Source organism: Ooceraea biroi, chromosome 12 (genome assembly GCF_003672135.1).
Source record: "Ooceraea biroi isolate clonal line C1 chromosome 12, Obir_v5.4, whole genome shotgun sequence".
In the NCBI taxonomy this organism is placed as follows: Eukaryota; Metazoa; Arthropoda; class Insecta; order Hymenoptera; family Formicidae; genus Ooceraea; species Ooceraea biroi.
In genome coordinates this window covers 11,319,322-11,345,610 of record NC_039517.1, presented here as the reverse complement: position 1 = coordinate 11,345,610, position 26,289 = coordinate 11,319,322, and the positions used below count along the sequence as shown (strand labels likewise).

Below are 26,289 nucleotides of genomic sequence, written 5' to 3'. Positions count from 1 at the left end.
AAAGGAATTTGATGGGACGACAGTGTTTTGTCGAAGATGGTGCAGGATTTTGCCAAATAATTTCTTTACGATTATTAATAGAAGCATAAATTTGTAACGTAACCATAGAAATACTGAACAAACTTTCGTCTGTATGATGTTCTTCACAAAACTTTTGTCGATACCTACTTTGTTCTGCACCATCACAGCCCCACTTTATAATTATATTTATATCACTATTTTCGGACAAATGTAAAATATTTAGGACTTCTTCTTGAACTTTACATATTCATACTACAGTGTGATCAATGAGTGACTGAAGTTTTACTTCAGCTGAAATTTCCGTAAGAGTAATTCCAGAAGGATAACATAACTGTTTAGCTTCTTTCACCTTGTAATAAGGTGGATACAACTTACTGTTAATGTTTTTAACTTGTTGGCGTATAACGTTATATTGATGTGTAGAAAGGTCAGCATCAACTATTATAGCGAGCGCTTGATCTGCAGATAATTCTGCTGGTTTTTGAAAAAAATACTTACGGGCATTCTTAATAATAGTACCTCTTTTTGGAGAAGCAACACAGAGCTCCTTAACAATAGAAGCAGAATCCTTTTTTCCTGCCTCCCGTAAATTCATTTCAGTAGCTATCGATAATTCTTCTTGGCTTACTGTTTCTACCAGGTTTTTGATTTTTCGTTTCTTCACTTTTAAGCTGCAGTCTTCAAAAGCCTTTTGAGGCCTACCAGGTCTTTTTCTAGCAACACATTGCGAAGTACTCGGTAGAACGTGAAGCACAGTATCAGAAAACGTAAGATTTCCTTGAAGCCACGAAGAATTAGCACTCAGGAATCGTCCTCGATGTCTGCTTGATTTAGTTCATCTTTGCTCAATTTTTTGACAGAAACTTTTAACTTGCTTTTTATATTTTTAAAAATGTCAATTGGCAATGGAAAGTCACCCAGTTCTTGTAAAACATATGTCATTATGGTATCATTCTGGCATCTTTCGAATTTTCAACCCATATGTTGAAAATAATATGACGAGAAATTTGGGGAGTCATTCTGAAGTTGAAGAAAAATGAGTAAGTTCGCAAACTTTCGCAAAAAATTTTTTATGTATCACATAACTTAAAAACGTAGTTTTAATTAAAATATAATAATAATACTGTATAACATGGTATAATTTGTTAAACCTCTCATTATAAATCGAAGATAGGAATTGTGATACATGTTAATTAGATACAAAGTTTAAAAAATAAGATAGTGAATTAGTATTAGAAAAAATATATACGTGTAAACATACCTTAATAAAGGGTAACAGGAAATTAAAATATCATTAAGTATATATCTCAAGAGAATATATGTACAATGTATTCGATAAGTAAACTCACATGAATAATAATGCGTTTGCTCGATTTGTTTATAACACCGCAGTTGCCTAGAGTTACGGACCCTTTTCAATTCAATGGTTCTTCTTGTTTTCTTGGAAAAATATATGTTCATGCATGTAATGTCACGTCCCGGTAAAAATCGAACTTTCTCTTTTCTCTCAACGGTCCGAACGACGCGCACAAGACGCACCTCGGAACCGCCATTTTGTCGGTACTCCTACTTCCACGAGGGACGTCCCACTCTCCAACCCACTCTCACGAGAGAGGGGACCCCCACTACCGAACCGCCGCAGCACCGAGCCGCCGAAAACAAAGGACCTCAGTGCAGGACCGGAAAAGTTCAGTTCGACTCGCGACTCCGAACCAAGAGGTTCACTCGACACTCAAGGGCCACGGTTAGCCTTTTTCTATTTCAATCTCTAATTCGAACTTAGAACTTTTCCATTCCTTCGTATTTCGAACTTAGAACTTTTCCATTCCTTCGTATTTCGACTTAGAATATTTTTCAATCTTCGTATCTTGACTTAGAATATTTTTCAACCTTCGTATTTCGAACTTAGAACTTTTCCATTCCTTCGTATTTCGACTTAGAATATTTTTCAACCTTCGTATTTCGAACTTAGAACTTTTCCATTCCTTCGTATTTCGACTTAGAATATTTTTCAATCTTCGTATCTTGACTTAGAATATTTTTTCAACCTTCGTATCTCGACTTAGAATATTTTTCAATACTCGTACTTCAGAGTTATCTTAGAGTTAGACGTTAGCATTAATAACCGTAGTAGTTAACTTAAATTTTGTAAGAACAATTGTATTTCCACCAATTCATTTTATTTAGAATATATGTATTATGTGTGCTTGAATTTACGATTTATTTTATTTTTGACCACCAAGCCGATTTGATCATAATTCAGCGACTATAAATTTTACGTAGCTACCTCAGTTTCGGTCATTGTGTTTGTGTGTGTGTGCAACCAACTAACGAGCCTACAGTGCGGACAACGCACGTTGGTCTTCATTCCGCTGAGCTGACAGTCTTACAGTGCGGACAACGCACGGGACGGTCACTCGGTAACGAATCCCTTTCCGCACCACTCTCATCACAAGGTACACCCTAACTGAGGCGCGCACGTTTTTAACATTAACTTTTGCATAAATGACGAAGTTCTAATGCCGAAAACGAGACGAGGAGGAAAGAAACACCGAGCAAGACGTTTAGCTCGTATATTTTCTAACTTAGCGTCAGTGAACACCGTCGTCTCGCAGTATTACGGCATCGAGCCTCACTACATTGACCCAGAGTACGAGGCACTTTTCCGACCACGCGACCGTGACACTAACAGGAATAACAATAATTCGATCACAACGCGACTCACGAAACCGAGAGTGACCAGCAACTCTGTCGTATCACATCGAGTGATTCTAATCACGAACGGAAGCAACGAAGCCACGTGGGCAACGAGACTGGTCCCCATTTCATGCAACCTGCGGTACCCTCTGTGCCAAGATATTCCCGAGGGGGACCCTCGCCGAACTCATTACGATAGGCTGGCACAAGAGATCAAGGTACAGCGCTGGATCGAGAGTAACCAAGAACCCCTGGGTAAGTGATATTATCATACTATTACCTCTCAACTTACACCGGCCTAATGATAAATTAATGAAGTTATCGACTCAGTCAAGTTAAAATTCAGAATATTACTACAACTTTCTAATGATAAGTTAACGAAAGTAACTCATTCAAAGTAAAGGTCAGAACAGTATTGCAGTCGTCTATTAATGATCTAATGAGGTTGATTCATTATCATACAACCCGATGGCACTTTGCGTGATCACGCGCGGATATAAAGACGTCGAAACACAAGCCGCGTTATGCGAACAATGCACATCGTCACGAATCGGACCCATCTATCATAACGCGTACGCGAAAACGGAGACTCATAAATTGAACATCGGGCCCCGTGTGATTGATGTAATCTGTACCTATTGTTCCGCACAATTAACGACCTACCGACCGGCCCATAGATGCACGCGTTGTTATAACGAAATGATCGGTTTAATTAGGGGGAAGTAAATTCGAATAAATTCGCCATCGGCCACCCCTTTTATTGAACCGAAATTTTTCACAAAGAGCGACCCTGGCACCCTTCCGCGGGAACTGCACTCCTGGCGAAATCACTCTGATCACGAGTATCCCCGGGTAGAATCCTCGGATTCGGTAACCCGAAACAGTGATCTAGTCCCGTGCTACACGTCCGAGTCCTGCATTCCAAAATTTGCAGCCGCGATTAGCCGGGACGTAACAGTAAGTAACTTTTGTCCGAAACATTTTTTTGAAAACGCCCTCCTTATCCCGCAAATTCAGGTTCAAATTTTTAAAATTTGTATCTGATTAACATGTATCACAACTCCTATCTTCGATTTATAATGAGATTTTTAACAAATTATACCATGTTATATAGTATTATTATTATATTTTAATTAAAACTACGTTTTTAAGTTATGTGATACATAAAAAATTTTTTGCGAAAGTTTGCGAACTTACTCATTTTTCTTCAACTTCAGAATGACTCCCCAAATTTCTCGTCATATTATTTTCAACATATGGATTGAAAATTCGAAAGATGCCAGAATGATACCATAATGACATATGTTTTACAAGAACTGGACGATTTTCCATTGCCAATTGACATTTTTAAAAATATAAAAAGCAAGTTAAAAGTTTCTGTCAAAAAATTGAGCAAAGATGAACTAAATCAAGCAGACATCGAAGACGATTCCTGAGTGCTAATTCTTCGTGGCTTCAAGGAAATCTTACGTTTTCTGATACTGTGCTTCACGTTCTACCGAGTACTTCGCAATGTGTTGCTAGAAAAAGACCTGGTAGGCCTCAAAAGGTATCAGTTTAAATCTTTACACTTTGTCTCTTTAAATATTGTCACATTAATGGAAAATATGTTCTCAATTATATATTTTATTACTAATAGCTTCATAAAACCAATAAAAACTAATATACTTTTAGTGCAACAATTTTGTCCTCCTAGATTGCTAAAATATCACACTGTGCGTTGGATGGGCCGGTATGGCCCGATACGGTGGCCTGCAAGATCTCCAGGTCTCAATCCACTGGACTATTTCTTGTGGGGCTACTGCAAGGAAGTCATTTACAGACAGCTTCCCGAGACCATCGAAGAATTAAATGACAAACTTCACCATGCCATTTTATCAATCGAGGACGAAGTTCTGGAGAAAACGCAAGAAAATTTATTGAGACGCATGAGAGCGTGCATCATAATGAACGGCGGACACTTCGAACACTTGCTGTAAAAAGAAGTGTTCTAAAATAATTAATCTGCCCTTTTCAGGGCAACCAAATATTTTATTTTCGAGGAACATTCTCTTCGAGTTCGCAAATTATTTTTAAAAAATCGACACGTTACAGGCAGACATTATCTACAATTCGTACTTGGCAGTACGAATGTTTCGAAGCGTCCCACTGTCGGTCATCATAGTATCAATCTGATTTATCGATCTGATTTACATTCGATCGATAAGTCAGTCTTGACGAATTAAGGCACTATAAAAACATAACCTGTCTGATTGTTGTTATCGAGTTATCTTCGCGTCAGGTTTAGTCGGGTTGTGTATGTAACGCGTTTCTTTCTTCGAATAATTTTTAATCGCCGAATAATTAACCGGTAGTGATTAACAGTGATGAATCGATAGAGGCATTCGTAAATGCCTCATTCTATCGATCAAGTGTGTGAATAAATCCGTGAAAGTGTTGATACGTGATACAATTTATAAAAGACGTATCCAGAAAATTTCTGATTGATTACTGTGATTGTGCGTAATGTGTATTTCTTTCTTTGAATAATTTTCAGTCGTCGAATGATTTATCGGTAGGGACTAGCAATAATAAATCGATAGATTCGTTTATCACTCAAGTGCGTCAGTAAATCCGAGTGCATATGGATACGTGATGACAATTTATGTCAAAAAATACTTCTGGCTTATTACTTCGGTGTGGATTTGTAACTGGATTTGTGGATGGAAACGTGAAGTGCGATCTTATCCACAGTGAAATTATTCATCCGTCAAGCTACAATTCGTCAAGTATGAGAATATCGAACATCTGCACAGGTGAGTATGTGTGTGTGTGTGTGTGTGTGTATCACATGTATGTATTTAGGTATCGTGTGTGCAGTGATCAGCTGAGCACCCCGCGTAAGCGCCGCGGTAAGTCGCGTCGCGCGCCGCCCCTGTCTGCCTCTTATACTCGGCCCGTTACTCGTTAACTATTTCCTTTCATAATTCAAAAAGTAAATTTCGGACAAAATTTTAGTAGAGGAAAAATCGTCTCAGAATTACTTCTAGAATACGTCTTTGCAAGGACGCGTGGTTGTTCTGAATCACCCTGCATATAAAGAATTTATAATAATATTAATTTCTTACCTTAATATTTCATTATGTAGTTTGATGCATTTATTAAGTTCATGTTCATCCATGACATTACACATTTTTTGAGCCAATATTTCTAATCTTGCTGCAGAATAAAATAAAAACATTGCGATGTTGCAATCCATGCACATTCCAGCTGCTGCCTGTAAGCCAACTACTGATTGATGCAGATAAATCATGCTCTTGACTGGATGCTCTTCTACGGAAAATGGATACTTAGCGTCCGTTGGAAACTCTTGTTGTGGAAATATTAATGGCCCACAAATAACAAACGTAGTAGTTAGATAACTCCATAGACAATAAATTCCATAAACATATTTGTTATTATCAACGTAACGTTGTAATGTTTCATATGTTTTATCATCTGCTTGTTTACAAAACATCTCCATTTCGTAATAAAGTACCTAAATAAAAGGATTTAATAAAATTACATATATATTTATATTTACATTTATATATAGGGTGTCCCAGACCTACCGTATCACCGGTTAATGGTAGATTCCTGAGGTGATTCTGAGACGAATGTTCCTCTTGCAAAATGTCGAGGGTGGCGTAGTTTCGGCGCTACGAAGGGTTGTAGTTATCCTATCCTTGTGTAGAATTTTCCCGCGTTCAGTGACGGTGGGTCGAAGGGGTCCCGCGCATCGCGCACACTTCAATTTGATCTTAATTTTTCGCGTCTGTTCAAATTGAAGTGTGCGCGATGCGCGGGACCCCTTCGACCCACCGTCACTGAACGCGGGAAAATTCTATACAAGGATAGGATAACTACAACCCTTCGTAGAGCCGGAACTACGCCACCCTCGACATTTTGCAAGAGGAACATTCGTCTCAGAATCACCTCAGGAATCTACCATTAACCGGTGATACGGTAGGTCTGGGACACCCTGTATGTGTATATATACAGGATGTTCAAAAAGTCCCGGGCTACCAAAATATCTCAAAAAATACGCATTTTCGGAAAAAATGTTTCATACAAAAGTTGCTGGGTATTAAGTGACGCATCATATAGTAATATTAGTATGACTTTGAATAGCGTTGTCAAGGTCACCTTCAATTTCTTAAATGGGAACCCTCATTTTTTTATTGGATATTCTTGTAGCTTACATCGAGAGCTTTCAAACACTAAAATAAAGTATTTTTTCGTAAAGTAGTTTTCGAATTATGGAGCTTTAAAGTTGTAGGCTGGCTAATATCACTAGCATTAGCATTACCCAAGGTAAATATACCGCGTAAAGGTATGTACCGAATATCCTGGCACCCTCTCCCCCTCTCACACCCTCATCCATACGCTCTTCTCCGTCCCCTTCTCCCTCTTCCTTTTTTCCGTGCTCCGAGGATATAAAATACGACTATTAGGGTGTTACGTCCAGAGACTGCACGGTTCCTTGCTTCCAAGAAATATAGCGATATCTTCTTTTTCATTATCGGACAATGTGACGCAACGCGTCGATCCGGTCGCGTGTGGTCAGTAGGGCCCCAGTGAGGGATTAGAAAAAAACAAATGATACAGCTGCGTCGGATCAACTCCGGGGAAATACCCTCACAGGATCCGCGAGTTTTGACACACGTGTCCGGGCAGGCGCGATATTAGATCCAGATACTAAACCCCTTGATCTCTAATGATCAATTTTGAATTAAGAGACAATAAGCCGCATCGCAACAAATTCGGTCGCGCGTGACTGTAGTTTCGCGGTATCAGTTTGGGATATCGCTCTTCCAGGAAGAGAAATGATACAGCTGCGCCGGATCATCCCCGGGTAAATACCCTCACAGGAGCCGCGAGTCCAGACGCACGTGTGTCGGCGCGAGACTTCGGTAAGGAAATTATCCGGCTTAAGAGAACCATCTGTGAACGGCTTATCGCCTCATAGACCGATTGTCGATATCTGCAATTAATTAACGAACGGTCCCCGAAAAAGTTACCCCTCTTCCACACTATTTCCATCATATAAAAGGCGAGGACCACTCCGAAAGACAGCTTTTTCATTCTGTTAGCCTTCGCGAACGTAAGAATCGCTTATCTTGTGCGGAAGTTTCATGAACTCAGTGACCGCCTAACACAAAGATTTCCAAAGTGGAATAACACCAGCTCTGTTCTACTCTGGTCTCTGTCCTACACGGCCTGCAGAGCGCGAGGATTTCTCACCGGTCGGCATTCCATCAATTGACTCGCAACCGAAATCACAAGTCGTTACACTCCTGCAAATAAGTAAGTGAATCTTCTGTTTGTTACTTTTTCTTTTTTGCTTTATCCTATCCTAATCCCAGTCACCCTTCTCCGTCGATACTTTTTAACCAACGATTAATGTTAGTTAGAATTAAAGTAAAACATTTTTGTTACTGATTATGTTAGTTTCAATTAATAGTTCATTACAATCTGCCAGTAAATAAACACACAAATTATACTTCCATTTTTTAAATTACACATTGTATACAAAAAACCAAACAAAACGAACACTATATCATGTTATTCGCAGATGTAACTTCGTTTGTTTTTTTCCTATTCTAAATATAACGTTTTTAAATTGTACGCAGATGTAACTTTTCAAATATAATGTTTTTTAAATTAACAAAATAAAGTTGTACTGAATTATTTGAGTTCCCTCTACTCATCCCCATTTTCAGCAGGTCGTACAGGTCCTTTCCCCCAGGTAAAAGGGATTCAGTTCCTTGACCTAAAAAGGGACCTACGGGCAGACCTTTTAGGGTAAGATCGACCTCCGTGGTCGTTGACCTTAAACCAGAACACAGTGGTCAGTCCGACTCGTACTTTGGGGCCTAAGTGCAACAAGGTGCAACGAGAGGCGCTCTGTTGCGCCCTTCCTTCGAGCTCACGGAGCTCTGGACGTAACAGGGTATTCGGTGTTCTTTTCTCGCTCACTATCACGCGGGTAAAGTGATAACGTCTGGAGTAGAGCGCTCTCTGCTTCTGCTGAGAATTTTTGTCTTTTCAGGTTTAAAACCACATTGTTCCATACAATTTATATTTTTATAATTACATTATAATCCTATAAACATGCCTAATCTTACTGAGCAAAAACAAATATCCTTATTGATGATGCGAGGATGGGGTGATCAGAAAAGATCTTATAAAAAAGTAGCACAATTGTTTAATGAGACTTTTCGTAATAATAATAATAAGATATCTAACACGACAGTTGAAAGGACTGTAAAACGTTTTGAGGAAACAGGTACTATTAAAGATCGTCTCAAGTTAGGCGCCGGTAAACCGCAACCAACGAGGATGCAGCAGTTACTGTTTTGCACTCCTTTGTAGAAAATCCCGGTACAAGTATTCGTAAAGTCGCGCAACAGCAGGAAGTAAGTGTTGGATCAGTGCATAACATCTTGAAAACAAATTTCATTCATACAAAATTCATTTAATCAATTTTGATCGTCGGTTTGAATTCTGTGAATTAATGATGGAAAAAATTACCATTCAACCTCAATTTATAAGCAATATTGTTTTTACAGATGAAGCAATGTTTGAATTGAGCGATTTTGTAAATCGACATAATTGTCGATATGGGACCGACGAAAATCCTCATTGGATGATAGAAACACATACTCAACATCCGCAAAAATTATACGTTTGGGCTGGAATTATTGCTGATACAATAATCGGATACAAAATCTTCTTTATTGAAGGTAATTTAACAGCTGAGAAATATGAGCGCATGTTTCGAACTGAGGTTGTTCCAGCTATACAAGACATCAGAGGTGAAAACTTTGATATTATTTGGTACCAACACGATGGGGCTCCTCACTATGGCGTACAAGTACGCCAATATTTAAATGAAGTGTTTACTCATAGATTGATAGGTAGCAGGGGTCCAATTGAATTTGCCAGCTCGATCTCCTGATTTAAGCCCACTTGATTACTTTTTATGGGGATATTTAAAAAGTAAAGTATACATTACAAAACCAGCAAATCTTAATGATCTACAGCAACAAATTCTCGATAAGACTTATACCTCAAGATAAGACTTAAACCTCGAGGTTATTGCAGAAATGCAATTTTAAATGCAATTTCAAATTTTTATAACCGAATAAGTTATTGTCACACTGAATTTGAAAGACAGTTTGAACATTTATTGTAGAAACAAGGAAATACAGAAGACCAAACTGATGTTGGATGGGCAATTGCATATGGAAATTGTACGCACACACACAAAAGAAGTGTAAAACCGGCCGTGCAATCTCCACGTGGTACTCTTTAGGTAATGTTAATGCCGACGCGCGACGGTACTGTAACTTTCAAACCTCATAACTCGAAAAGTTCTTTACGGAAAAATACTTTATTATAGTGTTTTGAAAAGCTCTCGATGTAAGCTATAAGAATATCTAATAAAAAATGAGAGTTCTCATTTAAGAAATTGAAGATGACCTTCACATGACCTTGACAACGCTATTCAAGGTCATACTAATATTACTATATGATGCGTCACTTAATACCCTACAACTTTTTTATGAAACATTTTTTCCGAACCTACGTATTTTTTGAAATCTTTTGGTGGCCCAGGACTTCTTGAACACTCTGTATATACAGGGTGCTCCCGGATTAAATGGCCAAACTGAAAATATAGATTCAGAATCTCAAAACAAAACAAAATTTTCCTCTGGAAGTATGCTCGCAAACGCTTCATTCAAGAGATATTGATTTCTGAAGTTTGGATACTTGTTGATGAGTTTTGATCGAAATGCTGCAATATGACGGCGTATTCACGGCGAGCAGTGTTAGCATTTGCTTATGGTGCGAACAACAACCTATAAAAAGCTCCGTCCATTTATACTAAATAATTGTTAGTAGTGATGCCAGAAATGGGATGCGGTAGCATTGGGTGAGATATGGAGTGGGGATGGTTTCGCGCCGCACACTATCTATGTGTAATGTCGGTTCTCGGAGAAACCATCCCCACTCCATCCCTTACTCAAAGCTACCGCATCCCATTTCTGGCATCACTGCTAACGATTATTTGGTATAAATGGACGGAGCTTTATTGTCTCCTTTTTTTATTTCGAAGATCAAAGATCATTTATAGGTTTTTGTTCGCACCATAAACAAATGCTAACACTGCTAGCCATGAATACGCCGTCATATTGCAGCATTTCGATCAAAACTCATCAACAAGTATCCGAACTTCAGAAGTCAATATCTCTTGAATGAAGCGTTTGCGAGCATACTTCCAGAGGAAAATTTTGTTTTGTTTTGAGATTTTGAATCTATATTTTCAGTTTGGCTATTTAATCCGGGAGCACCCTGTATATTATATATTATATAAATTATATTATGTATATATGTATGTATGTATACGTATATATACAGGGTGTCCCATTTTATATTTGTCAGTCAAATATTTCGATATGACGTTGTTTCAAACAAAAGTTGTATGGCTTCGAGGGGGCAAGATGATGATATTATCACTTTAATTGTAGATGGCGCCACTTTAGAGATTTTATCATGGCGGCCATTTTTTAAATGGAAGTCAATTTTTTTCTCAAAATGGAAGTTGCAGCTGACAATGAGATGAATATAATGGTTTTCTGTTTTTTGCAATTGGATCATTCTTCAGTGAATTACAGCGTTCCAAAGTATAATATTTTATAATTTAAGTAAAAAGCTTCCATCCCCATACAGTGTGTGTATTTTGTGCCTCCAAACCACTCTCACCCCCCCCACTCTGTGCGCGCGCGCGCGCGCGCGTGTGTGTGTGTGTGTGTGTGTGTACGCGCGTGCCTGTGCATCTGCGTGTATGTTGTTCCTATCCGTTATCCTGTCCTGGACTGATTCTATTTGATAGTCAACCAGCTCCAGGCTGATTGACATGCATTTTGCCGCGCTTATTATTACCCAGGATGAACGACGTGCACGTGACGAGGCTTTCATCAAGCTTTGGGGTGATTGATTTACGTGAATTTCCTTAGTTGTGGGTTCGCGCTCGTACATGACAGTTTTTAAATGTCAATCACAACTCGAGAAGACATGATTCAGAGAATTGAAAAAGAGGCCAGAACGTTTCGCAGGCAAGAACAATTAGCAAACAATGAATTGTTTGAGGAAGCAAAAGGTCTAATATATAGACCTGGAATAACAAATTAGCTATAAGTTTCCAAACATTATAAGTTTTTCATACTTCTAACTTTAAACGTGTTTTTCTCGAAACTACTTTTTCCGAATTGGCGGGCATGATTACAGCAAAACTATTCAACCAAATGACTTGCTCCAATGTATTTAACTCCTTAATAACAAACAATCGGCGATGAACCTTTAAGATTCATAAAACATTAAGTTGAACAATTGTTTTGCATGAAGAAGTTCAAAAATTTATCTCAACATCGTATTTTTATTTTCTAAGCTTTACTATTTTGTCAATTTTCGACTTTTTTCTTATCTCTTTGGGTTATCGACGATGGGAATTCATAAATAATGAGAAAATATATCAATTTTTCAATTTAGACGAAATTTGGAAGTAGAAGAACGTCCGCCAATTTGCAATGCCGGCTGCGAGGCTGTACAAAGATTCCTCCAGGGCGACCTCTACAGACGATATACAGGATGGGCCATTTTAATGTCCCACCCCAAATATTTCTTTTCTTATGCCTTAAACAAAAAAATGTTTCCTACAAAAGTTGTTTGACCTCGGGGGGGGGGGACACAAAACAGCGATATCAATTTGTTCGCAGATGGCGCCACTTTCGAGATTTCTTCATGACGGCGAGTTTTGTAAATGGAAGTCGATTTTTTTCTCGAAATAAAAGTTGTAGCTGACAATGAAAGGAATACAACGGTTTTTCGTTTTTTGAAATTGGACCATTTTTCGCTGAGTTACAGTGTTTCAAAGTTTATAATGTAAGTAAAAAGCTTCCACGCCCATAAGTACAGTGTGCGTACTTTGTGACTCCAAATCTCCACCTGTGTGTGTGCACGTGTGTTGTTTCTCTCCATTATCTGGACTAATGCTCTTCTGTTCAAACTTCCGTTTGATGGTTCACCAGCTCGAGAGACGCATTCTCCAGTGCTTAGCATTATCCAGGATGAACAACGTGGACGTGGCGGGGCTTTTATCCCTTTGAGATGCTTGATTTACGTGAGTCCCCATGCATTATTACACGTTTTCTTATAAATAAAACCTCTCCAATAGAAAAATTTCATGTTTATTAGTGGAAAAATAAAAAAGGTGAGTTCTAGAACTCGTATTTTTTTATGCAAAAAAATTAAGTTTTATGTCAGTAGATAGCTTTCGAAATTCTGTACATTTTGTATATTTACAAAATTGCGCTATCATGCTTTGTTCAGAAGTTATAGCCGAAAAACGAAAATTTCATCGATTTTCGAGGGTTGATTTCATCCCTTAAACATGTTTCGTTGCCAATAAAAAAAAACACGGATCGAATATTTTGACCTCCTCTACAAACCTACCAAGTTTCATTAAAATCGGAGAGGGACACCTGGGATACCTTCCTTGTGAGTCTCGAAATTTCTCCTGAACTAACAAGTAAACCTACGGAAGTGTCACTCTCCGATTTTTCTGAAATTTGGATATGTTATAATACATGAAAAACTAAGGGACACGTATTTTTTTTAGCGGCGGAAAAACATATTTAGGGGGTGAAACGACCCCCCAAAATGGGGTAAAATGGAAAAATTGCGATATCTTTGAGACCAGTGAAGCGATTTTAATGATTTTTGATATGAAAGTATCTTTCGATAGAAGACGAAAATCGGCATAGGTATGTTGGAAGGGGAGTGAAAATTAGGGGGTGAACTACCCCTAAAGTGACCAATTTCTTGCTGCAAAAAATCAGTTTTGATCTAATCGAAGTAAAATCTATTAAAACTTCAAGAGGAAAGCTAATTAAGGAACACGTATTTTTTTGTTTTGTTTTATATAAATATTTGGGGGGTAAACAATCCCTAAATTGCCGCGTTTGTTTGGCATTGCGCATGAAACACCTTGTGAAACTATATTTTTTAACTGTTCGATCTTTTTAATATATTGGTTTTTTAAGTCGCTGAATCCGAATCTGAAATCAGATTTTCAAAATTCAATATGGCGGATCCAATATGGCGGACGAAAATTCGAAAAATTACTTGAATAGACAGTAACTCGACATGCGACTTTCAAAATACAATAAAATCAACTTTTGACATTTATTGTTAGTTATGTGAAGTGAATTAAACATGTTAAAAATATTAATCGTTTATAACAAAATTGTTTACATAATGTAGCTAAAAAATGAAATGAAAAATGATTAGAGTGAGTCCCCTTGCCTCTCACTATTTTCTGTAAGTGTGTCAGAACACGATTCATTGTTAGAACGCTTATGTACAGGTAACGAAAGATGTTTTTTGTTATTTCAATTTTATTATTTTTTTTGTCGTTCTAATTTTTGTTGTGTTTTTATTTCATTAATTTTTTTATTATTACTTTTATTTTATAAATGGCTGATTTAACAATTAAATCATTTTTTGAAAGTTTTGCATACATGATATTCGTTAAAAAAATGTATTATGCACAAAGATTTTTTGCACCAAGCACATCTTATTACTGCACACACAGTGCAGAACCCGCAAGATGTCTCACAATTTTTAAAACAGAAATCAACGGGATTATCAAATTCCAACGGTTTTTTTTTATATACCCACTTTTATACCATGAGTATTTAATAAGATTTTGAATTTTCACTCCCCTTCCAACATACCTAGGCCGATTTTCGTCTTCTATCGAAAGATACTTTCATACCAAAAATCATTAAAATCGCTTCACTGGTCTCAAAGATATCGCAATTTTTCCATTTTACCCCCCCATTTTGGGGGGTCGTTTCACCTCCTAAATATGTTTTTCCGACGCTAAAAAAAAACGTGTCCCTTAGTTTTTCATGTATTATAACATATCCAAATTTCAGAAAAATCGGAGAGTGACACTTCCGTAGGTTTACTTGTAAGAAGTTTCGCCTTAACGTTACAATTTTATTCATCTAAAGCTTATGATTATGTACGAAAAACTTTTCATAATGGCCTACCCCATCCACTCTAAGAAAACGGTATCAGCATGTAGATGGTCGTTCTGGTTTCATGAAAGAAGCATTTGAAGTTTTAAAAATTACAGCTTCCGAAAACAAAAAGGTTAACTAAGAAACAGTGTGTGCTCTGATAATAGACGAAATGGCTATACGAAAACATTTACAGGGTGTCCTATGGGAAGTTGCTAAAAGTAAACGATTGGTTCTCCCCTCCATGACTTCAGAAAGGGTCTTACGGTTAACGGTCGTTCATCCGAGTGTCCGCAGTTTTATTCTGGTTGTGGTAGATGCAAGTCCGTGCGCGTCAAAATGAGTAATCTGACGACGGAAGAAAAGATTTATCTTGTCGAGTGCTTCTTTTCCAGAGGAAAAGTTTATAGCAATGCTTACAGGGAGTTTCGTACTAAATACGGAACACATAAAGTTAAGAGCGAAAACACGCTGAAAAGGTTAGAATTTATTATTTCTTTAAACGTATGCGTTACGTCACTCCATTTTTTGGCAATAAATCTGCATTAAAATAATGTTTTGTGTTATTTTTATCAGAATTATCAATAATTTTATGCAGTATGGAACTATCCAAGACCGTAGACATGATCTGCCAGGTCCTTCTGTGTCTGTAGCTGCAGAAGAAAACATTGAAAATATTAAGAAGTATTTTGAAGAGAATCCAAATTCTTCCATTCGGAAAGCTGCCCAAGCTCTTGAAATATCCAAAACAACGTTACACAGGATTTTAAAACATTTCCTGAAAATGCATCCCTATAAAATAACATCGTATCAATTGCTAACCAAACGCGCTATGACGAAACGTGTGGAATTCTGCAAGACGATAAATGGAATGTTTGAAGATGGAGAACTTGATGCAAAATTGATCATTTACACGGACGAAGCACATTTCTGGCTAAATGGTTATGTTAATAAACAAAATTATAGATTTTGGGGGTCGGAAAATCCCAACGTTTCCCTGGCTAAACCTTTACATCGATAAAAAATAACAGCATGGGCTGCGATCTCGGTAAAAGGAATTTATCTGCAATTCTTCGAATCAACAGTCACTGGTGAAAGTTACAAGCAGCTTCTCGAAACATAATTCTTCCCTCATGCAAAAAAAGAGGCCTGGTCAGAGGATTTCATTTCATGCAGGATGGAGCGATACCACATCGAACCCAGAAGGTCTTCGAAACAATCCATAAAGTTTATGGCAATCAAGTCATCGGTCTGGGATACCCCAAATTTGCCCAGGGGGGGCTAGAATGGCCACCATACTCGCCGGATTTAAATCCATGTGACTTCTTTCTTTGGGGATACATTAAGGACCATTGTTATGCCGGAAATCCAGAAACAGTGTCAGATTTAGTAGTAGCTAGTAAAAAGGTCGTCAGCAACATTAAAGACGACATGTTAGAAAAAGTTTTCACGAGTTTTCGTAAAAGAATTGATTTTTGTACAAATTCAGATGGTGTACACTTTGAAAATATTTATCATTAGCTTACTTGATTATTAGCATATTTTTCATTAATAAAATAAACTGATATACAAACATTTTGCTAAATTTTATTTATACCCATTAAAAACTGCAGACTTTCCTCTTTCCAACGCAATTTTTGTTTTTTCAATAACTGCATACGTTTAAAAATGACAGCTGATTAGTTTCAGTAACTTCCCATGGGACACCTTGTACATTACATTAGAAATAGAAAAGTGATGCATGGCTATGTTAATTTTGACACTGAAATGCAAACGAGTGACTTTCTTCCATAAGCAACAGAAGCTTTGGTATTTCTTCTTAACGTAGTAAATGCTCACTAGCACGTTTTGCTCGGTTACTTTTTGATTACCAGTTTGAATGGCTTGGAATGGCGCTAATTGTAAGTTAGTTACAGAGTGCCTCAGAATACTGCATGAAATTGATGTAAAAGTGCTTTCTCTGACTTTCGATGGGGCAGCATGAAATCTGGCAATGGCCAACAAATTGGGTGCACGTATAACATCCGAAGTTGCATTTCTGAAATCAAATTTCCCCATCCAGTATCGGATGAGTCTGTTTCGGTATTGCTCGATGCAAGTCATATAATTAAACTTTGTAGAAATGCGTTTGCAACACAAAAGATCTTGGATCACAATGGCGAGGTCATTGATTATCACTAGTTAGAACTACTAGTCGAAATACCAAGAGGAAATCATATTGCATGCTGCAACCAAACGTCGACATTTAAATTGGAACAGCGTAAATATGAATGTACGCCTAACTGCTCAAATGTTCAGTAATAGTTGATGCTGTAAACTGGTTGGAATTTGACATTAAAGAAAAACAATTCAAAACAGCCGTTCCAACTGCTACTTTTTGCAGAATGATGAATAACATATTTGATCTTCTAGATAGTCGAAATCGATTCGTTAAAGATCTTTCAAAAACTCCAATATCAAAGAATAACATTGACGAAGTGAAACAGAACGTTGCGAAATATATAGCGTATATACGTGTCGAACCATTTGGCGCAGAACCGGCTTTCCGACAACGAGGATGTGTTAACTGTCCGAGAGATCGATGAATACTGATTGAAGATTCGTTGCTCTTGATCTTTGTTTATTAGTCAAAAGAGTGGGAGTCATCTTTGTGTCATGAAGTAAATGATGCAAGGAGGATGTTTAAAATTTGGTGTTTATCCCTTGGCCGGACAGATCTCCCATATCGAATTCTTCTGCTGTCGATAGGAACCTTTGTAGCATCGATCGGTGTCGCTTTAGAGTGTCTCAATGCTCCACGCAATATTTCGATTTAAAACTTTTGATGTTATACATGAATTAACCTACTTTACTACGTATAATGGATATATACAGTGCGGGCCGAAAGTTCCGGAACGGTCAATTATCTTAGAAAATATTGATGTATTGAAAATGTTTCAGACAAAAGTTGTTTGGTTTGAAAAGGGGCATAAGATGGTGTCATTGGTTTGACCTTGAGTGAACGTGTCAAGGACATGTGAAGGTTAACTTTGTTTTTTTAAATTGAAACCCCAACTTGTTATTGCAGATTCTGATTCTCCATCGAAAAGTAAGTAACTTTTGTTTGAAACATTTTTTCTAAAACGCCCTTCTTATCCCGAAAACTCAGGTTAAACCTTTGACGGATCAATGATAATAACTCGCTTTTTATCAGACATTGAAGTTTTCTTTCTAGTATTTTACTGTTTACCGTCAGCATTAGCGTTGCCCATACAAACGTTGTAGGACTTAAAAAGATCTATTCACTAGTCAATCGAGACAACAATTCCAAACCGCCAGGTGAACTTCAAAGTAATAAAACCTCAATTTTACTCGACCAACTCTGGCTCAATATATTTCAATAAATACACAACGTTTCGGCCTAACTTCAGGCCCTCTTCGGGTGTATACAATACTATAATAAAGTCATTTCCTGTAAATAAAAACTATAAAGACAAATACATAAAATTCACAAAAGAACATTATATTGAACGTACTGCCAGAAAATGACTAAACATGAGCAGACAAGGTGACAGAAACGTCTGTACACATCGCAAGTCAACTCACGACTACCCAGCAAAACAAGAAAATTATGTGTTTTCCACAATAACATCGTATATTTCGGATAAGTTCTCTGTGTCGCGTTTTAGATTGATAGTATTTGGACTCTTCTTTATAAAAAACATTTCAGCAATCTCTCTTTTTCTATTATTAGGCTCATAATGTAAAATGTTTTTATTGTCCCAATCAAAATCATGTTCCTTAGTTAATCTATGTTTACTAACCACCGAATGATTGCTGAAATGCTTTTTAATGTCATCTCTATGTTCCTTCAGTCTAGTGTCGAGATGTCGCTTGGTTTGACCTATATAACTTGCGTCGCAATTTAAACAGTCAATTTTGTAAACTAAACCCATCCGTAGACCTCTCTCAATTTTATCTTTCACACGTCTAATAATTAGATCTAACTTTTTCGGAACAGTATTGACCACACTCAACTTAAATATTCTTAACAATCGTTCCACATGCTCACTTACACCTCTGACAAACGGAATCGCAATAAATTTAACATCAGAATCAATACTTGTTTTCTTTTCATTACTATTCCCTTCGTAAATCTTATTTATGTCATTATTATAGGCGTCATTATAATTAAGTGTTCTTAGTCTTCTTTTAACATGTCTATTGATAAAATGTTCAGGGTAACAATTATTACTTAAAACATCTTTGACAAATTTTAAATTAGATGTATGGAACTTCTTATTAGACAAAAGAATCGCTCGGTCAACTAACCCTGTTATTACACTAATTTTGTGTTTAACTGGGTAGTTGGAAAAGTAATTAATATACCGACCTGAAAACGTCGGTTTTTGATACCAATTTGTAATTAATTTTCCATTCTCTTTAATAATCGTGGTATCCAAAAAATTCAAACAATAATTACTTTCCTTTTCAATAGTAAATTTGAGCCTAGAGTGGTCAGTCGTATTAGCATCTTAAGACATTACTTCAGATCGTCTGGAAATAAGAATGGACTATGAATACTAGCCTTTGATATTAAAAAATAAAGGACATAATAATATTAAGCAGATATTTTTATCCGAATAAATATTTTAATACATAGAAATATATTTATTAATACAAATAAGTGTTTTTTTCAAAATACTTGGCGCTGCTAAACCGAATCATTATGTTCATTGCCTCGTTCTCTTTCTTTCTCTTGTGAATGCGTGCATGTGTGTGTATGTGTGTGACATTAGAATTAAGCACAGAATAAGTTTAACTACATTGTATATATATATATATATATATATATATATATATATGTATTTCAGCGAGGTGTTATGTAATTTAGAGTTTAAGGAAATTATTGTAATCTTTAGATTATTTCAATACTAAGACAATTTTTGATTCGATTTAGCAGCGCCAAGTATTTTGAAAAAAACACTTATTTGTATTAATAAATAAGATTATATAAAATCTGATACTATAATATTTAATCAATTATCATATACGTTATTTGTGATAATTAAGATTTTATATATTAATATAATCAAATTCATTATATATCATAATGTTATATTTTTCTTCCATTATTTTTTAATTTAACATTTAATAGGAACATTAAATATTAATTAATATTAATTATATATCAAAATATAAGTTTTTAAATATTAATATATCAATTAATGTTATATAAGAATTTAATTATTATATATTTGATAATTTAAATTTTATATTTATATAAATAATTATATATCATTAATACTAATTTAACATTAAAATAAATTCTTCAAATTTGCTGTTTTTCTTTAAAACAACCTCAATTTTAATTTTTCCAAATTTATTAATAATGCTAATAACACCCTAAACAACTTTTTAAATACATAAAGAATTACAAAGCAAAATATCATGTACTATCATATAGGCACCCCCTCCCGCCTATCTACTTTAATCCTTTAGCCCCCCGGGGGGGAAGAATAAATTACCTCAGGGATAACAGCATAATATTCTTTGGAGAGTTCATATTGATAAAGATGTTTGTGACCTCGATGTTGAATTAAGATGAAAGTTAAGTGTAGATATTTAATTTGGTAGTCTGTTCGACTATTAAAATCTTACATGATTTGAGTTCAGATCGGCGTAAACCAGATCGGTTTCTATCTATTGGAAATTAAGGGTATTTTTGTACGAAAGGACTTTATACTTGGAATATAGATTTTATTTAGAAGGGTTAATAAAATAAGAAAGGTGAGGATAAATAATTATTATTATTGATTGAATTTTTTATGAATTTAATTGTTTTGGCAGATTAGTGTATTAAATTTAGAATTTAAGGATATATTCTTATTAGTAGATATAGACAATAATTTTTTTAGATTTAAAAATTTACATTTTTATAGATGTTTTAAGGGTTTTAATGGTTTTGAATTTAGTGTTAGTGGGGGTTGCTTATTTAACTTTATTAGAGCGTAAGGTTTTAAGATATATTCAATACCGAAAAAGTCCTAATAAAGTAGGGGTTGGAGGATTCCTCCAACCCCTGAGGGATGCTATGAAGTTGCTAAGGAAAGAGATTTTGATTGTTTTTAAATCTAATTATTTCATGTATTATATTTCTCCGAGTATAATATTGATTGTAATATTATTGCTTTGATTAATTGTACCGTGAGTTACTAATATTTATTATATGAATTATTCAATGTTATTAATATTTTTATTGATAAGTTAAGAAGGTATATGTTGTTAATGATAGGATGAAGATCGAATTCTTCTTATTCTATGTTAGGGGTAATTCGATTAATTGCTCAAGTTATTTCTTATGAGGTTAGATTTATTTTGATTGTGTTTTGCGTGGTAATTTTAAGGGAGGGGTTTAGGATAACTGCTCTTGTTGTCTGGCAGGTTTATATATGGAATTTAATTATCTTATTTCCCGTGTTTCTGATATTTTTCGTTAGGGTTTTAGCGGAGACAAATCGAACTTCCTCGGATTTAATTGAGGGGGAGTCTGAGTTGGTGTCCGGGTTTAATATTGAGTATTTTAGAGATGGGTTTGCTTTAATTTTTTTAGGGGAGTATGGGGTAATTATGTTTTTCTGTTTTATTATTTTGTTATTTTTTACGAACTTATTACTTATGAGTGTGATATTTACTTTTAGATTTATTATTTTGGTAGGTGCAATTATTTATATGCGCGGCGTTCTCCCCCGGATTCGTTATGATTCCTTAATGCTTATGTGTTGAAAGATTATTCTACCTTTGATTTTAAGATATTTAGCGATAATTTTTGGATTCAAATTTATTTTAATGTTCATTTTTTAGTGTTAAGGAGTTAAAAGTTAATAGAAAATTTAAATTTCTATAGTATGTTTTCAAAACATAAACTTGTTCAAGTTCATTAACTTATTAGTTTACGAGAGAAAAAAAGGGGGAGAGAAGAGAGTAAAATTATATTAATATGTGTTTATAATAAAATCTCATGATTCAAATGTAATGTAATTTATGATTAAGAATGTAAAATATCTTACTGATAGAATTTGGGAGATGTTGATATAAGGGTATTCAATGATTTGTCTTCCCATGAAAGTTAGTATAATGAAGTTATTTACAAACATTCAAAAAAGAAGTTGGTTGAGTGGGTAGAATCTATTGGATTTTATTTTGGATTTTATTTCTGGTAAATATATAAGATAAAAATTGAGGCTAAGAGTGCTAAAACCCCTCCTAACTTGTTTGGGATGGAGCGTAAAATTGCGTAGGCAAATAAAAAATACCACACAGGTTGAATATGAGTAGGTGTAACCATAGGATTAGCTTGAGTAAAGTTATCGGGATCTCTGAAAATGTATGGGTATTGAAGGTTGATGTTGGTGAATAATACAAGGAGGAGAAGGAACCCTAGGAGATCTTTTAAAGTAAAATAAATGTGAAAGGGGACTTTATTGTAGTTTCTGTTTACACCTAAGGGGTTATTTGAGCCCGATAAGTGAAGGAAGTAAAGGTGAATTATGATTATAATAATAATAATAAAAGGCAGAATGAAATGGAATGAGAAAAACCGGTTTAATGTGGCATTATTAATAGAATATCCCCCTCAAAGTCATTCAAAGATTATAGAACCTAGGAATGGGATTGTTGTTACTAAGTTAGTAATTACTGTCGCCCCCCAAAAAGATATTTGACCTCAGGGGAGAACGTAGCCCAAAAAAGCAGTAGCCATGGAAATAATAAAAATATTAACTCCCACTTATCATGTATATTTTAAATTAAATGAGTGATAATAAATTCCTCTCCCTATATGAATATATATACAAATGAAGAATATTGATGATCCATTAATATGTATGTTATGGATCATTCAACCGTGATTGACATTTTGTATGATATGAATTATTCTGTGGAATGCGTAATCGATATTGGGGCAGTAGTGAATAGAGAGGAGAAACCCTCTGGCAAATTGAATTAGTATAAATAGTCCTAGTAATGACCCATAGTTTCATCAGAAGGAGATATTAATGGGGGTGGGTAATTTAATTAAATTTTTATTAATTGTAGTTAAAAAATTTTTATTCATAGTGTTTGTCGAATAGATCTAGTTGGGGCAAAATCATTAAATATTAAGAATTTAATTTAATTTTCGTATTGTCCTTATTTTGGGCGCGCAAATTTTAATAATCGTGAATAGGGTAATTAGTAGGAATAATATTCTAATAAGGATTAGGTTGTTTATAGGGGGGTAGTAGAGGAAGATTGATTTATTTTGAAAGTAGGTTGAAGATCTGTGATGTACTAGATTATTACTGAGTTCTTGGGATATTGAGCTAATTATTTCATGGTAATTGAGGGTAGCTGTAAGGGACGAGGTAAAAATAAATATTGTTAAAATGAGAAGGAGCCTTGCCTTAGGGTTAAGTGAAAATGTGGGATTTTTTTCATTGGAAATAAGTCTTGAGAAGTATATGAAAATAATTAATAAGCCTCTGATTATAATGATAAAAAACATAATTGGTAAGAGGTAAAAAGGTTCTAGTATGGTTATATTAATGATTAATAAGATATTAAATGAGATAATAATCAGGATTAAGATGATAGGGTGAAGGGAGTATAGAAGAATTGAGAAGGAAATTATTATTATAAGTGTTCAAATTAGAAAATAAAGTATTGAAGAATTAGACATAAATATATAATAATTTTTTATTTGTCTTACAAGGGGAAAAGTACCAAAAGTTAGTTTAATTAGAATATTAATTTTGGAGATTAATGGTACATTTAGGTGTAAAAAATGTTTTTTTGAATTAGCTCAAATAAAGAATTTATTATAATATTAATTTACAAAATTAATGTTTTAGAATTTAAACTATAAAGCTTAATGATCTATATTGATATGTTTATTTATTTGCAATTATGCTTTTTATCTAAAATTATATTGGTATTAAGGTATAAGTATTTTTTGCTAATATTAATTATTATAGAATTAATTGTTATAAGAGTGGTTATTTTTGTTTTCGAAATTTTTACATAGAAATTTAGAGGTTATTTTTATTTTATATCTTGTGTTTAGGGTTTGTGAGAGAGTTTTGGGAATGGGCATTTTAGTTAGGATCATTCGTTATCATGGAGATGATTATTATAATTTATTTAATTTAAATAAATTTTAAAAAGCAGGACCTTATGAATTTTTTGTTATTTATGCAGGGCGGGTGTATTATTATAATAAAGAAGGAGGCGGGGTATGATAAAAATTTTGGTGCTGTTTGTGTTTGTGTTTATAATAGTTAATTTTAATTTAATTATTATATTTTACATTAATTTGTGTATTATTATTTCTTTGTTTTGTATAATGTTTTATGTCTCTAATAGAAACAATTATGTAGGGTTAAGAGTATATTTTGGTGAAGATAAGTATTCAATTTTTATGATTGTGTTAAGGATCTGAATTTTAGGGTTAATATTTTTATCAAAGTTCATATTTTTTGAGGTCCGAGGAGTCCGACTATTCCTTCGCCATAATCATTCGCCTGTATTATATAAATAAATTAATGGGAATTCAAATTTTCTCTGCTGTATCAAAAATGTATGATGTGTATCATGTATTGCTTGTTCTATATCATTTCATCAGATAGGATTATTTATTTTCTTACAAGTAACCTATTCATTATTTTCCTTTTTAATGATTGTAATATAATTTATAAGTTATAATTTTCTATTTCTCTATGTATATTAATATACAGGGTGTCCCGTCGCGATCAATCGCTCAAGAGATGAATGGGGACCCAAAAACAAGAAAAAAAGTTGATATAAACATAGGTCCGGAAATGCGTTGTTTTTGAGTTATCGCCATCCTTATGTTGAAATTTGAAATTGCTTTGCTTGCAGGAGTTCATTTCGAACACCTTATATAATTTTCATATTATCACACACACGCGCGCGCGCGGCAGAGAGTGTTTGGAATCACTAAATACTACAGGAGTGACGAACTGTGGGGTCCTGATCTCTGCCAAGGGATGCTAAACGGGCTGTACTTCCACGTAGTGCATCTTGGGTAGTGCTAAAGCAGCCTGCAACTTTTATTTGATTTTAATTATGTTATAACCTCATAAAAACCATCTCTTGTTTCAATTTTGACAAAAATGTCAAAAGCAAAGTAATTTCAAATTTCAACATAAAAATGGCGATAACTGGAAAACAACGCATCTCCGGACCTACGTTCATATCAACTTTCTCTTTTGTTTTTGGGTCCCTATTCATCTCCTGAGCGATTGACCTCGACTTACGAGACACCCTGTATATTCTTTTCAATTGTTCTTTAAGATCAGATATTTTAAGAGAACTCTTGAGAGAAAGGTTAACAGAGCAGAGCACATAAGAGCAAGACTTGAAAAGATTTCTTCGATTTATCATAAATCTTTCATTGATTTAGTTGAAGACTATTCTAGTTCAGATGATGAGAATCGAAATGCAGATAGCATTACTCAGGAAAGTGAAGTGCAAGAAGATTGTATTGCAGCAGTTTCCAGCAATGTAGATGTATTACGTAGGTTAGATGAAGAATACATAGATATAGACAGAAGTGAAGATGGGAATGATGGTCATAATGACAATTATAATACTAATGATAGTAATCATTCAAGTGATAATATTGATAGTGATCATTTCAGTAATAGTAGTAATGAGCATGATAGTGATGATTCAGAATCTACTGGATCTGCAAATTTTGATGAAAATCCTGATTATAACCAAATTAAACTTTACTTTGAAAATAAGGAGGAGGAAGAAACTTATCTCATTAAAGTATTACGTATTTGGGCTTTGGAGAGTGGTTTACTTTCCATGCGAAAACTTGACTCACTGCTAGTTGCACTGAAACCTTTGTTCCCTAACATTCCTGTCTCATATAAGACATTGATACTCCTTCAAGCATCCAAATTTCTCAAATTAATGGAGGTCAACTTTGGTACAAAAGTATTACTGCAAATTTGAATTCCATGAATCTTGAGGATTATTTAAAAATTCATAAGAGAATTGCTATTCAATGCAAATGTCAATGCAGATGGGCTTCCTCTTTTTAAAAGTTTCAGAGAATACTTTTCGGTAGACTTATCGATGCTAATAATCAGCCTTTTGTCATTTCAATAACTTTGTTAAAAAGTGCAGTTGTATCCGAGCTTCATCAATTTTTGCATCACTTTGTTAAGGAAGTGCATTACTTGCAAAAGAATGGATATTTATATAATGGTCAGAGGTTTGAATTTTGCATAAAGAATTTCATCTGTGATGCTCCTGCTCGCTCACTCATGAAAGGGATTGTAGAACATGGTGCATATTTTGCCTGTGAAAAGTGTAGAGTAGAAGGTGAATGGATGGATAATAGAATGATTTATCCCAATCTTAATGGGCCTCTAAGAACAGATAAATCATTTACCAATCGGGACCAGCCAAA

General features: G+C 35.0%; 1 protein-coding gene and 2 pseudogenes across 3 annotated transcripts in view; 1 reads left to right on the top strand and 2 right to left on the bottom strand.

Annotated features, from left to right (window-relative positions):
* The window catches only part of LOC105283053, a 396,978-nt gene that overhangs the window by 108,803 nt on the left and 261,886 nt on the right, over positions 1-26,289 (bottom strand). For 2 of the 3 annotated variants that reach the window (XM_026974447.1, XM_026974446.1), the window contains one exon: positions 5,826-6,235. In XM_026974447.1, coding sequence (XP_026830248.1) covers positions 5,826-6,235 — 410 coding nt within the window. Of the gene's footprint in view, positions 1-5,825; positions 6,236-19,200; positions 19,365-26,289 lie in introns of all 3 variants that reach the window. The other variant, XM_026974448.1, reaches the window with a different exon arrangement.
* LOC113563159 lies at positions 20,699-21,753 on the top strand (annotated as a pseudogene).
* LOC113563158 lies at positions 21,685-23,999 on the bottom strand (annotated as a pseudogene).